This window comes from Miscanthus floridulus, unplaced genomic scaffold (assembly GCF_019320115.1).
Source record: "Miscanthus floridulus cultivar M001 unplaced genomic scaffold, ASM1932011v1 fs_292_1_2, whole genome shotgun sequence".
Classification (NCBI taxonomy): Eukaryota; Viridiplantae; Streptophyta; class Magnoliopsida; order Poales; family Poaceae; genus Miscanthus; species Miscanthus floridulus.
The window spans coordinates 41,570-54,810 of NW_027096529.1; the positions used below are offsets into that span (position 1 = coordinate 41,570).

The 13,241-nt window shown below is 42.9% G+C and overlaps 2 protein-coding genes across 2 annotated transcripts; one reads left to right on the top strand and one right to left on the bottom strand.

Annotated features, from left to right (window-relative positions):
• Positions 1 to 2,078: 2,078 nt before the first annotated feature.
• On the bottom strand, positions 2,079 to 2,666 carry LOC136531158 (uncharacterized). The gene has a single exon (XM_066523860.1). The coding sequence runs from the start codon at positions 2,664 to 2,666 to the stop codon at positions 2,079 to 2,081; it is 588 nt and encodes a 195-aa protein (XP_066379957.1).
• A 2,497-nt stretch (positions 2,667 to 5,163) lies between these two features.
• Positions 5,164 to 7,088, top strand: LOC136531160 (probable NAD(P)H-dependent oxidoreductase 1). Its single transcript, XM_066523861.1, has 2 exons — positions 5,164 to 5,948; positions 6,632 to 7,088. The coding sequence occupies exons 1-2, from the start codon at positions 5,232 to 5,234 to the stop codon at positions 6,854 to 6,856; spliced, it is 942 nt and encodes a 313-aa protein (XP_066379958.1). The 5' UTR covers positions 5,164 to 5,231; the 3' UTR covers positions 6,857 to 7,088.
• The last annotated feature ends 6,153 nt before the right edge of the window (positions 7,089 to 13,241 follow it).

Here is a 13,241-nt window from a genome sequence, read left to right on the forward strand (position 1 = left end):
AGTCTCATGTAAGGATTCTTTTAGAATCATAATGACGCTTGTAGCACATTATGACTTAGAATTACATTAGATGGATGTAAAGATGGCGTTCCTAAACGGGGATTTGAAGGAAAATGTTTATATGACACAACCGAAAGGTTTTGTTATGGAAGGAAAAGAACGCATGGGATGTCGCCTGAAGAAATCCATTTATGGATTAAAGCAAGCTTCAAGACAGTGGTATTTGAAGTTTGATAGTACAATAAGAAAGTTTAGGTTTTAAGAAAATGTAGAGGGCAATTCCGTTTATGCAAAGTTTAAGAATGGGAAATACATTTTCCTAGTCTTGTATGTGGATGACATCTTGCTCGCTAGCAGTGATGTTAATCTACTACTAGAAACAAAGAAGTTCTTGTCCTCAAAGTTTGATATAAAGGATCTTGGTGAAGCTTCGTTCGTCCTAGGAATAAAGATTCATCGAGATAGAGAAAATGATGTTTTAGGACTATCACAAAAGGCATACTTAGAAAAAGTTCTAAAGAAATACAGTATCCAAAATTGTAAGTCATCACCTGCTCCCATAGTCAAGGGCGACAGATATAGGGAATTTCAATGTCCTAGGAATCAATATGAGATGGATCAAATGAAAGTGGTTCCATATAGTTCAGCTGTCGAAAGTTTACAGTATGCTCAAGTGTGTACTCGCCCTGACTTAGCATATGTTACCGGGTTGCTTGGCAGATATCAAAGTAATCCAGGAATAGAACGCTGAAAATTAGTAAAGAAAGTTTTGCATTACCTGCAAGGTACGAAGGGTCTCATGTTAATGTACAGAAGATCTGATTCCCTACACATAGTGGGGTATACAGATTCTGATTATGCGGGAGATGAAAGAAAGTCCACGTCAGGATACATATTCACTCTCGCAGGAGGAGCTATATCGAGGAAAAGCTCAAAGCAAACTGTCACTACATCGTCCATAATGTATGCCGAGTTTGTAGCATGTTATGAGGCCACGAGGCAGGTGAATTGGCAGAAGAAATTCATTCCCGGGTTGAAAGTGGTAGACGACGTACATAAACCACTCAAGTTATACTGCGATAATAATCCAGCAGTGTGTTACGCTCACAATAATAAGTCAAGTGGTGCTGCCAAACACATTGACAAAAAGTATTATGTTGTGAAAGATAAAGTCGGGGATCATATAATTAGTCTTGATCATGAGCGTTAATTGAACAGAAAAGATGCTCGCGGATCCGCTTACAAAAGGCTTACCACCCAGTGTGTTCAGAGAACACGCAGCCGGCATGGGTTTAAGGGAAAGCCTATGATTTCTTGACAATAAGGGCCTAGTTACGAATCTGTTTTGAAAACAGAGAGGTGCATTGTAGCTGTTTAATCTAATGGCAAGAGACCGTGACGATGAGGCACGCTCTATACACTGATCTGTGATGGAATGGGAATAAGAGAAAGTAAGTAAGTTAAGTTTAAGTTATAAGTGAGATCAAGGGGGAGAATGCTAGTTGATCTCCACCTGGCCTATTGGGCCCTTGGATCTGCGCTCTGATGGGGTGTGCCCAACCCTAATATGGTTGGTGGGCCCCATCGCACAGCGCCAAAAATAGGAGGTGGGGGCTGGGGCGCTGAGCACGAGGTTCGCCTGATCCGCCTAGCACCCACCTACAGTCCTAAACCCTAACCGATCACAGAGGGTGTGCTGCCAGCGATGGGAAGCGCCGCCACCGCCTCTGCATCACGCCGGAGGACTGCTATGACGGCGGGCTGCCCTATGACCTCTACACCGACCCCGGACGACACCGCTACTGCACCACCACCGGGTTATCGCCAAGCACTAAGATGGCGAGCCCATCTTCATCCAAGGCGGCCGATGGTTTGCACCCCTTCACCCCCCCCTCTCTCTCATTCTATCTCTAATCTAGTACTAGTAGATGATTCTAGGACTCACGGTTTATTCACAGTGCAAGTAGACATGCTAGATTTATGCCTAGAGATCCTGTTTTAGGTTTAACAAAAAGTGATCACACAAGTTTGTGAACAATGGGGAGATTAAGTTACAACACCTTTTGTAAAACAGGCCATTAAAAGCCATCTGGACCAGGAGCATGGTCTGGGGGCATAGCCTTGACTGCCATAAGAATTTCCTCATCAGAGAACGGATCATCAAGAACAGGCAGGAGAATTGGCTGGATGAAGGAGCCAAGATCATCATAAGAAATATTGGTAAACTCTGAGCAGCCTAATCTGTCCTGAAAAGTGGCCAACAAAATTCCAACTTTGAGATCATGCTCAGAAACCAGAGTGTTCTCATCCACCTTGAGAGTAGCAATATAATTTCTTCTATAATTTCTGGTGGCAAAGGCATGAAAAAATTTGGTGTTTTCATCTCCCAAAGTAACCCATCTAGCTGTACTGCGTTGCTTCCAAAAAATTCTTTTTGCTTCTAGGAGGAATGCAATGTGTTTGCACACTAAAGATCTGAAATTTAATTCAAGCTGACTGAGATTTCTCTGCTCTTCTAGACCATCAAGAAGTGCCAGGACCCAGCTGCAATTTTCTATAAGTTGCTGCAGGTTGTAAATTTTCTCGCTCCATTTTCTAATCCCTTGCCTGACAAATTTCAGCTTAGCAGTTAAATTCTTAGCTGGCTGAATGAAGTAGGGCGCCATATTCCAGAGATTATTAACCAGGGGCAAAAAGGAGGAGAACTCCAGCCAAAAATTCTTAAAGCGAAAAACCTGAGCTTTAGGGACAGCAGTTTTGATTTGAAGCACATATGGGACATGGTCAGACACTGGTCTAGCGAAAGGATACACCATGCTGTTGGGAAAAGCTAGCAACCATGCTGCAGTACAGAAAACCCAATCTAATTTCACCAACAGAGGAGGATCTTGCATGTTGCTCCAGGTGAATGCACGGCCTTGAAAAGGTAAGTCAATCCAGCCTCTAAAGCTGATCAGATTATTGAACATCAACATTTCTGAAGAACATCCACCAGGCATATTTCTATTATCTGAAGATCTAATCAAATTAAAATCCCCCAAAAGAATCCACTCTTCAAAGTTTGCAGCATCCAAATCCATCAGCCAGTAGACAAAATCTTGCTTATCTTGGCTGTGAGCAGGGCCATAGACATTGGAAACATAAAAAGTTTTACTTGACAATCTGCATGTAAACTTTAGAGTGAGGATGAAACTAGTCGAGTGGACGACCTCGCCAGAAAAAAACTATCAAACCGGACTGTACGAATGCCCCCTGAGGCACCCAAAAGAATGCTGAAATGCAAACTGATTCAGAGAGCGAGGACAGAACTTTGAAATATAATTTGTATCAAAAAGCTCTCGTTTTGTTTCCTGGAGACACAGAATTTTGCAATCACACTGACGCTTTGCTACTTTGACGGATCAGGTTTGGGCCGGATTTCTCACAGTAAGGGAGGTGGACGGGCAGAACGCAGACTCGAAGCAGATACGGTTAACGTGGTGGTGTACTGTTATGGAAAAAAAGAATACGGATGGAACCAGGAATACGGATAGAACCTAGACATAAACGGGAAAAGATATACAAGAATATTAGAGCATACGAAGAGGCGTAAAAAAAGTACGGCAGAAATTTTGTCTCTTTACTTGGAAATATGGCCATGCATTGCAACGAGAGCTTGTTGTGTGTTTGAATTCACTTTGGAATCGGACTTTGTACTATGTCTCTGGTCACATGCTACCCTAATTTGTATGGTACATGATAGAGTGATAGACTATGAAAACACTCCGTAATCCAATTCATTTTGAAATGGAACTCAGTACAATGTTTGAACATGTCACTCTAACTCAGTAGTCACAAGAGAGATTCAGTTCGTCAGATCCCTATAGATGGTTGTGAGCATTGTTAGACAAGAAATATCCTCCTTTATTTAATATTAAAAAGTAAACGTATTCTTATGTTGCAACAGAATCGTTCAGCTTTTGTTATAATTTCTATCTCAAACACGCCATCTATTTATCAAATTGCACCAAAGTACACGCTTCCTCAAAAACAAAAAAAAAAGAATATACTTCTATGTGTATTTGTTGCATTGCTACCATGTTTAGTACGATCTAGTTTTTTAAGGTAGAAATCAAATTCATTGCATATCTAATTCCCTAACAAATTGATTTGTAAAATTTGTTGCAGATATATTGACGTGACAAATTGATTTGTCAAATTTGTTACAGATCTAACCACCTGACGTGATAGTCAGTTTGTATTTTTTTTCTATTAAATTATATTTGTGATATATTGCCTGAGGGGATGTTGGTTTTTTTATTGATAGGAGCGAAGATAAGTTCGATTGCTATTTTCAAACATTTGTTTCTTTGGACCCCAATGCTTTAAATTTTTTTGATTTGAGTATATTCTAAAATTGAGGATAGTGAAGAAAAATCTTGTGTTATTTTTTTATTTGATTTCCAGCTCCTCTTCGATTGGATTTAGAGCTTATGCCGATTTTCCTTCTCTTCCTTTTCGTATAGACTCAGGAGCTGGAACATATGTCTTAGAGTCCGTTGCGTTATATCTAAAGTAAACTAGCATCGACCAATTTTAACATTATTTCATATAATATATGAAATACCACATGTTTATAATTTTATTTATCTTTTGTCTTGCCAACAATAAGGGTGATTTCATCATATAATAATACCACATGTTTATAGTTTTATTTATCTTTTTTTGTCTTGCTAACCATAAGGGTGATTTCCCGTAAAAAAGTTTGAAGGTCTCTGCAATGCTAAATAAAAAAAGGTTCATTGGACATTATGTCAAATTGTGCCGAAGTGTGTTTTGTTTTTTTCCCCGCCTGCGCATGTGGGTTTGGACTGGTTGCTGGAGTGGGCTGTGATTGGGCCGGACGTGAGCGTAGGTCTGTTGGGACTGGTGGCAAAATTGGGCCGCGCTAGCGAGTGGGCTTCGTAAAGAGGTACTGGATCTGACACTTGGGCTAATTTAAATGGGCTGGATGAAAAAAATAGCATAAAATTTTGCTTAGATATAGACGTAAATATAGATTATATTCTATGATTTGATTTAATATAGATATATATTATATTCTTTGATTTAGTTTGAAACGTTAAGCGTTCCAACTACTTTTCTTATCATCTTGAAGAGTCCATATAAACAGAGGAATCTTGACCTTACAACTGCCCAAACAAAGAAGCACACAAACGCATCCTTTGACCGCCCAACTGCCCAAGAACGCCATGGCCGACGCGTCGGCGAGCATCCCGTGCCTGGCGCTCAACACGGGCCACGCGATCCCCGTGCTGGGCTTCGGGACCGGCTCCTCCAGCACGCCGGAGGACCTGGCGGCCACCATCCTCCACGCCGTCCGCCTCGGCTACCGCCACATCGACACGGCCTCCGTATATGGCACGGAGGGCGCGGTCGGCGCCGCCGTCGCCGACGCCGTCGCCACGGGGGCTGTCGCCACCCGCGCCGACCTCTTCGTCACCTCCAAGCTCTGGATGAACGACGCGCACCCGGACCGCGTGCTCCCGGCGCTCCGGGAGTCGCTGGCCCGCCTCGGCCTCGACTACCTCGACCTCTTCCTCGTCCACTGGCCCCTCGCCACCGACGAGAACAAGAAGCCCGTGCCGTTGGACATGGAGGGCGTCTGGCGTGCCATGGAGGAGTGCCACCGTCTCGGCCTCGCGAGGTCCATCGGCGTCAGCAACTTCTCCGCGGCCAAGATGTCCCGGCTGCTCGCCTTCGCTGCCGTGCCGCCGGCGGTGAACCAGGTGGAGTTGAACGTCGGCTGGCGTCAGGAGAAAGTCAGGGAGGTGTGCGCCAAGAACGGCGTCGTCGTCACCGCCTTCTCACCGCTGGGCGCGATCGGCACGATGTGGGGATCCAACGCCGTCATGGAGAGCGGCGTGCTGCAGGACATCGCCGCCAAGAGAGGCAGGACGATTGCCCAGGTAAATAAAAATTTAAAAGCAAATTAAAGGGGGAAAGATTAGATTGGCTCGTTTTTTATTATTTGTATGTAGATAATATCTACTAAATACATAATAGAAAACTATATCTATGCAAGAACTATAAAGAGAGAGAATAGGTAGATGATAGAAGAGAGAAACATATAACTACAACAACAACTAGATAAAATTTATTCTCAAGAACTAACTATTTAGAATATGATTTCTATATTTATGTGACTTGACAAGTAAAACTATCTTATGGTTTTTGGATTGGGACGTTGGTTTAGGAATGATGCAAAACTCAAAATAGTTATTATCCAATGATGTGGGTTTCTGACCTAATGAATTATTCAGCGCCTATCGTTTGTGTAAATAGTACCACAACTCTTCCTTTTGAAGAATCAAAAGAGGTGGCCCTGTACTGGTTATATACACATAAACAAGAAGTATTTCTAATTTGATCCGTGGATAATCAAGATAAATTCTTTTTTGAATTGAAGATAAGCTGTTTAATTTGGGTAAAGACAAGGTACTGTGTTACTCCTTCCTCCTAGTTCATAACTTCTTTATTTAGAAAAAAAGACAAAATTGTGTTTGTTGGAATAACTAAGATTTCGAACGTTGTAGCACTGTGGCTGTGACCTATTTATGAACTGGTCATCATCCATTTTATACATTTATAGGTGGCATTGAGGTGGCTGCATGAGCAAGGGTTGTGCTTTGTGGTGAGGAGCTTTAACAAGGAGAGGTTGAAGCAAAACATGGAGCTTTTCGATTGGGAGTTGACCGACGACGACAAGGAGAAGATCATGGGGATTCCACAGAGGAGAGCGTGTCATGGGGAGTCCTTTTTGTCACCAGACGGGCCATACAAGAGCTTGGAGGAGCTATGGGACGGAGAGATATGAGAAACTATGTTCGGAATCAATATTTGTATCGAGCTATCAAATTTTATATTTCTACCAAAAATACCATGTAGCTATGTATCTATTGTTTGTCCAGCATCGTTGTTGCTTGCTGTTTGGGGAAATATCTTCTAATTTTTTAGTTTCACATACTCTCTCCATATCATATATGTTTCCAGCAATGTGTTTGCAGTCTGAATGAGTGTGGACTACAGTTGGTGCTGGACAATTGCCTTGCATGTCATTATGTTACACTTTTAGGTTGGGTGTGATGGTGCTGCTAGTGGTTAAGATTAACTTCCACATATTTGAGAATGTTATACTACCTAAATATTTCACATTGATGTTGATAAAAGGCATGCCAAACTACCATGCACCAGGAGATGGCTTCAATGAACTCTTTATCAAAGAAGTGTTGGGCCATCATTAATTAAGCAGGATTTTATAAGACTGATTCAAGACTTCTTCGATACTTCTATGGACATAAGCAGCCTAAATTCTTCACTTATCGCTCTAATCCTAAAGAAATCCAACCCTGAAGCTGTGGATGATCACAGTCGTCACAGACCGATCTCTCTGTTGAATTACTCTCTGATGAAGAGCATTACCAAGCTTTTGTCGCAATTAGAAGAAGGGAAGAACAAGAACCTAGTATTATTGATTTACTGGCCTGCTAGACACATGTGTTTGCCGTAATGTGCGCTGACATCGGTTGCCAATTAACGGCGTATTGACTCGTACAGGCCATCTGCAACGAACGATGGACCAGCAACTAGGGATGTGTGGAGTGGAGTGCTGGCTCATCCTTCGTGCGAGTGTTGTTGAACTTTCGTGGGCTGTATTGGGCTGCGCCGAGCTCGTCAACCAGCTGTGGTGAGCAAGTTTGGAGGGCCACGTTCATAGGTTAAAACAAGCCCAGTGCATTTTCCTCTCTTCACACGTTGGGACGACGCACGAGGTCGAGGATCACTAGCGAGCCATCCTCGAGAAAATTAAAAAGGACCACTAGCGAGTCAAATCGCGGCCGTCGCCACCATCTTGTGCTGTCGCCGCTGCTGTCATCCTTGTTGGATCAAACGTGTTTGGTGGGACGAGACAACCTGTGGGCGTCTCACGTATCTATTACTCCCTCCGTTCACATTATAAGTCATTCAATTTTTTTGAAGAGTCAAATTATATTAAGTTTTACCAAAATTATAAAGAGAATTACAAAAATTATAACATCAAACAGGTATACTATAAAAATATAATTAATAAAGAATTTAATTATACTTATTTGGTATCATAAATATTATTATTTTTATTATATAAATTTGGTCAAACTTAAGATACTTTGACTATCTAACAAAGTTAAAATGACATAATTTGGGATGGAGAGACCGGAGATCTTTTATCGTGGCTGGGGGTACTTCTCGGTTCCTTAGCATGTTATTAGCTCTAATTATTTTTTTTTTGCGTCGAAGGTTAGTATGGTAATTGCGCCTCCCCCTCCCCGTCATCCCTCGTCCACGACCCGCACGTGGCACGGAGACTCGAGGAACCCGCACGTGGCGAGCGCGAAGGACGCGAGGCTGCCCTGCCCTCGCACTAGCCCTAAGCGCCACCGCCTCGCTCTTTGAAGGAGAAAATCCCATGGTCTCATCAAGGCTTTCCTATGTATCTCTGTGGTATGTAGATCCCATCTTGTACCTGAAAGTGCAAACATTCGAGACGTTTAGATGTCTATCTATATAATGCAAAATATGAATTAGTAGCGTACTGTAGTTACCTCTACATTCATGTTGACATAGACCTCCTCTTGTTGGATCAAGGACTCAATCAGGGACTTCAATTTTGAGCACTCATTCTCCAACTCCTCATCGGTTTGTTCCCGTGCCTGCTTAATCATGGAGTCAACTCTGGCTCGCTCTTTCTCTTTCTTTATGTTGCCATCATTTTCTTCGTGGATTTCCGAACTTGTTGCATGTGGTTGCGCTAGGATCCATGATACCTTTTGTATTTTGACATAGCAGTTTCATAAATCATAAACAAATAAAAATGGATTAAATTTTGAGCAGTGAATCATTAACAGTAGTAGAGAATAAAAATAATATACTATTTCTGTAAACAAGCAGCCAATTCATACAACCATTTTTTTCCAGGAAAACAAGCGATATACATCATGAACATGTAAAACAGCAAACTAACTCCAGAAACCTCAATCTGAAGAAACAACATCCATCGATCCAGGATTCGGAAGCGCATGATTCACACACAAATTAGGAGCATTGATCACTACCAAAGTTGAAACTTTTGCATCATATCCGACATGAGAACCAACAAAGCACAGACTTTCTGAACAAATCTGCAGAGATGCAGAGAGACATGGAAGGGGAGGGAGGGAGCAAGGGGCGGACACGGACCAGTTCCAGAGGCCAATGCAGAAGGGGAGTGAGAGTGACTTGCGGTAGGTGTAGCAGGGGAGGTCGTTGAGGTCCTCCTCCACCTTGCCCCCGGTGTCATTGAGGCCCACCATGGCTGCTGCGAGCGGGCTGGCGGAGCGGGCCGAGGTGGGCGCGGACCACGGGAAGGGGAGCGGCACACGGAACAGGAGTCGGGGATGGCGAAGCCGCCGCCTCTTATTGGGCGGGGCGGATACGCACACCTTGCCGAGCTCGCTCTCCAGCTTCGCCACCTCACACCGCCGCGTCCGCTGATGAGCCCACCTCGCCTCCCGCACCCTCTCGGCAGTGGGGATGGCCGCCGCCGCCGCGGATGGTGATCTCGCCTCCTCCACCGCCTTCTCCGGATCTACGTGGGTGCCACCGTTCATGGGGGACTGGTGAGGAGGGATCGCCTGCCCTGGCCGCCACAACTCTACCTCGCCCTCGCCCTCGCTCTGGCAGCCCGCGCCGCCGCAGCACGGAGCAGAGAGACTGCTAAGGTTGGCGTGGTCGGAATTTGAGAAATACACGTGACAAACTATACTACTTCAATTATCTCTATACTATTTAAACATTATTTTTCTAATATAAATTTACCGTTCTACCCTTAATTACAAAAAAAATCAAAAATAGAATTATCCCAAATTTTTTTGCACTGATCCCACTAATTTTTGTACGCACCTGGACGTATGGTCCCACTATTTAGTACGCACTTGGTGCCTCTTCAATTAGGTTTCTCTTGGTGCCTCTGCCTTTTTAGCCGTCGGATCGCTCCTCATGAGGAGTCCATTTTCCGACAACCATTGTAAAAATTCTCCATTGGTTTTTAGAGACGGCCATGAGTTAGCTACCACCTTAAATGAGTGAAATGCCTCTAAAACCATTCTGCTTTTCGAATACTATCCTTTTCCGATCACCTGTATTAATAAAAAGTATCTTTTTTCCAAAAAAAAGTATCTTTAAAAATCTTTTTTTAGAAGTGGCGGTTGGCTCGGCTGGGGCAGGTGGTAGCCCACCATATTGTATTCCGTTGTGCACCTTTGGTTCTTTATTGAGCCGTTTGGATCGATAAATATGTTTTCGTTAAATTTGTATGAATGTATCTTTCCCAAACTTAGGTTTAAAAAATAAACTGTTACACCATGGGTCTAGGTAAACGTGGCTAAATAATAGGGATGAAAACGAAAACGGTAATTTTCGATTATCGGAAATCGTTTTCGAGAAATCACCGATTTTTCTCCTTAAACGGAAACGGCGACGGTAACCGACGCAACGGAAACGAGAATGGTAGAGATATTCGATAATGAAAACGAAAACGATCCAGCACTCTTCCGACCGTTTCCGAAGAATACCGTATGTATTCGGTATTATGCCGTCGGTAATTACCGATCTCACGAAGAGACCAGACCACGGGCCATGGCAGCGCACTCTCGCGCGTAGCAGTAGTACCCAGGCCGAGCCCATTTGGCAAGCCCGCTGAGCGCCCCAGCCTTACGAGGCACCTGCCGGCTGCCCGCTTCACCATTTGCTTCAGTCTTCACGATCACGATCGACGCACAGCACGTAAACCTAGCCCTAGCCACCGCCTCCATCACCAATCTGGCAATCTCCGTCTCCAGTACTGCTGACGGCTGACGCCATTCCACGGTGTCCACCACACCTCCCCGTGAGTTCATGTCGACACTGCTGGGTGCTGGCTTCGTGGGCGTAGTCTTCCACTACTGAAGTACTGATCGTCCTTCTTCTTCATACGGTCGGCGTCTTCGCGTCGACATCTAGAAGATGGCACCGGCTGGAGATGCAGATCCGACGCTGCAAGGCCCTCGAGGGCGAGTGATGGAGGCACAACTCCCGATCGAACTCGCTGCCTCTCAAGACTCGGCAACGGCCGCGGCTACGTCTGGTAAGTGTTGGACCGTATACGTGTATATATATATATATATATATATATATATATATATATATATATATATATATATATATATATATATATATATATATATATATATCACTCATTCACTGATTTATGCCATATGCGTATACATATCAATCATTCATTCACTATTTATGACATATACGTATATATATATATCACTCATTCACTAATTTATGCCATATACGTATATATATCAATCACTCATTCACTTATTTATGCCATATGCGTATATATCAATCACTCATTAACTGATTTATTTCTATGTGAACTTTATAGCAATATCTATGCAAGTGTAGGACCGTGGACTTTAATATAAATTTATTTGTATATATTACTGATGCACTATTTCACTGTGTAGAATTATTTCGACTATATGAGAACGTTTGCACTTCATTATCTGTGATAGGATCCCATCAACGTGCAAGGCCAGCTGCAAGTGAAAATGCTAACCATAATCTTGGCATGTCTGCTTCTTCTGCAACACCTGCTACAGCACCTTCATCCGAGAGAATTTTATTGCCAAGTGGTGGTACTGGTACTGGTGGCACTGAAACAGATGGTGTTGATCCAATCGATGTGGATGCAGGCAGCGATGGCGAGGATGGAAATGAACCTACTAGCAAAAGGGCCAAGAAAAGCACATCTGAAGTGTGGCAGTACTTCACCAAGTACAAAGTAACAGTGAAGGTTAATGGCAAGGAGGAAACTCAGCTTTGGGCTAAGTGCAATGTCAAAGGTTGTGTAAACAAGACCAGCAAACACAGAGCTGAGAGCAGATTTGGAACAACTGGCTTTTGGACCCATCTCGCTAATTATCACAGCATCAAGAAAGGACAACAACAGCTTACAACAAAAACTGATAAAGATACTGGCGTCGCAGTTGTCCAACCTTACAAGTATGATCAAGAAGCTAGCTTGAGAAAGTTCTATGAGGCTATGATAGTTCACGAGTACCCTTTTAATATGGTTGAGCATGAATATTTCCAAGAGTGGGTCAAATCAATGCGTCCACATTATCCTCTAAAGTCTCGTGTCACAGTTAGAAAGGAAATAATGGAATATTATTTGGCTGAAAAGGATAAATTGTATGCATACTTCAAAACAGTCCAAAGTCGCTTTAGTGCAACTATGGATATGTGGACATCCAACCAGAACAAGGGTTATATGTGTATTACTCTTCATTGGGTTGATGATGATTGGAAAATTCAGAAGAGAATTGTCAATTTCTTCCATGTGGAAGGGCGACATACTGGTGAGAGGTTGTCATATACACTTACTTCTTCTCTTTTGAAGTGGTATGTGGAGAAAAAGATGTTCTCTCTAAGTTTGGATAATGCAGCGGCAAATGAAGTAGCAGTTAAGGATGTCATTGTAGAATTGAAGAGGCATAGTCCTTTAGTATGCGATGGGCTGTTCTTTCATGTGAGATGTGCCAATCACATCCTTAATTTGGTTGTTAAAGATGGTATGCGTGTGATTGGCTCTACAACTGAAAAGATTAGATTGTTTGTGGTTGTTGTAAAGGGATCGACGGTTCAGTGGGAGGAGTTCCTGAAATGTGCTACTGAATGTGGGCTAGATACAAAACGTTCTCTCTCACTTGATGTTTCTACGAGATGGAATTCTACATATCTCATGTTGAGGAATGCTCTTTATTATAAGCTTGCATTTGAGAGGCTCACTTCCGTCGACCGCCGGAGGTATGAGTGTATTGCTCCTTCAAGTCAAGAATGGGAGAAGGCACAGGTTCTGATTCCTTTCTTGAAAAAATTCTTTGATCTCACTGAGATATTTTCTGGTACTCTATATCCAACAGCAAACATGTTTTTCAGAGGTTTTTGTGAGATTAAGTTATATCTATCTGATTGGTGCAATAGTAATGATGCCACTCTTTGCCAAATGGCAAATGCTATGAGTGTCAAGTTTGACAAGTATTGGAAGAAGTCAAATGTTGCTCTAGCTGCTGCAAATGTGCTTGATCCTAGGTTCAAGAGAAAAATTGTAGAATTTTACTTGAGAAAGTTATATA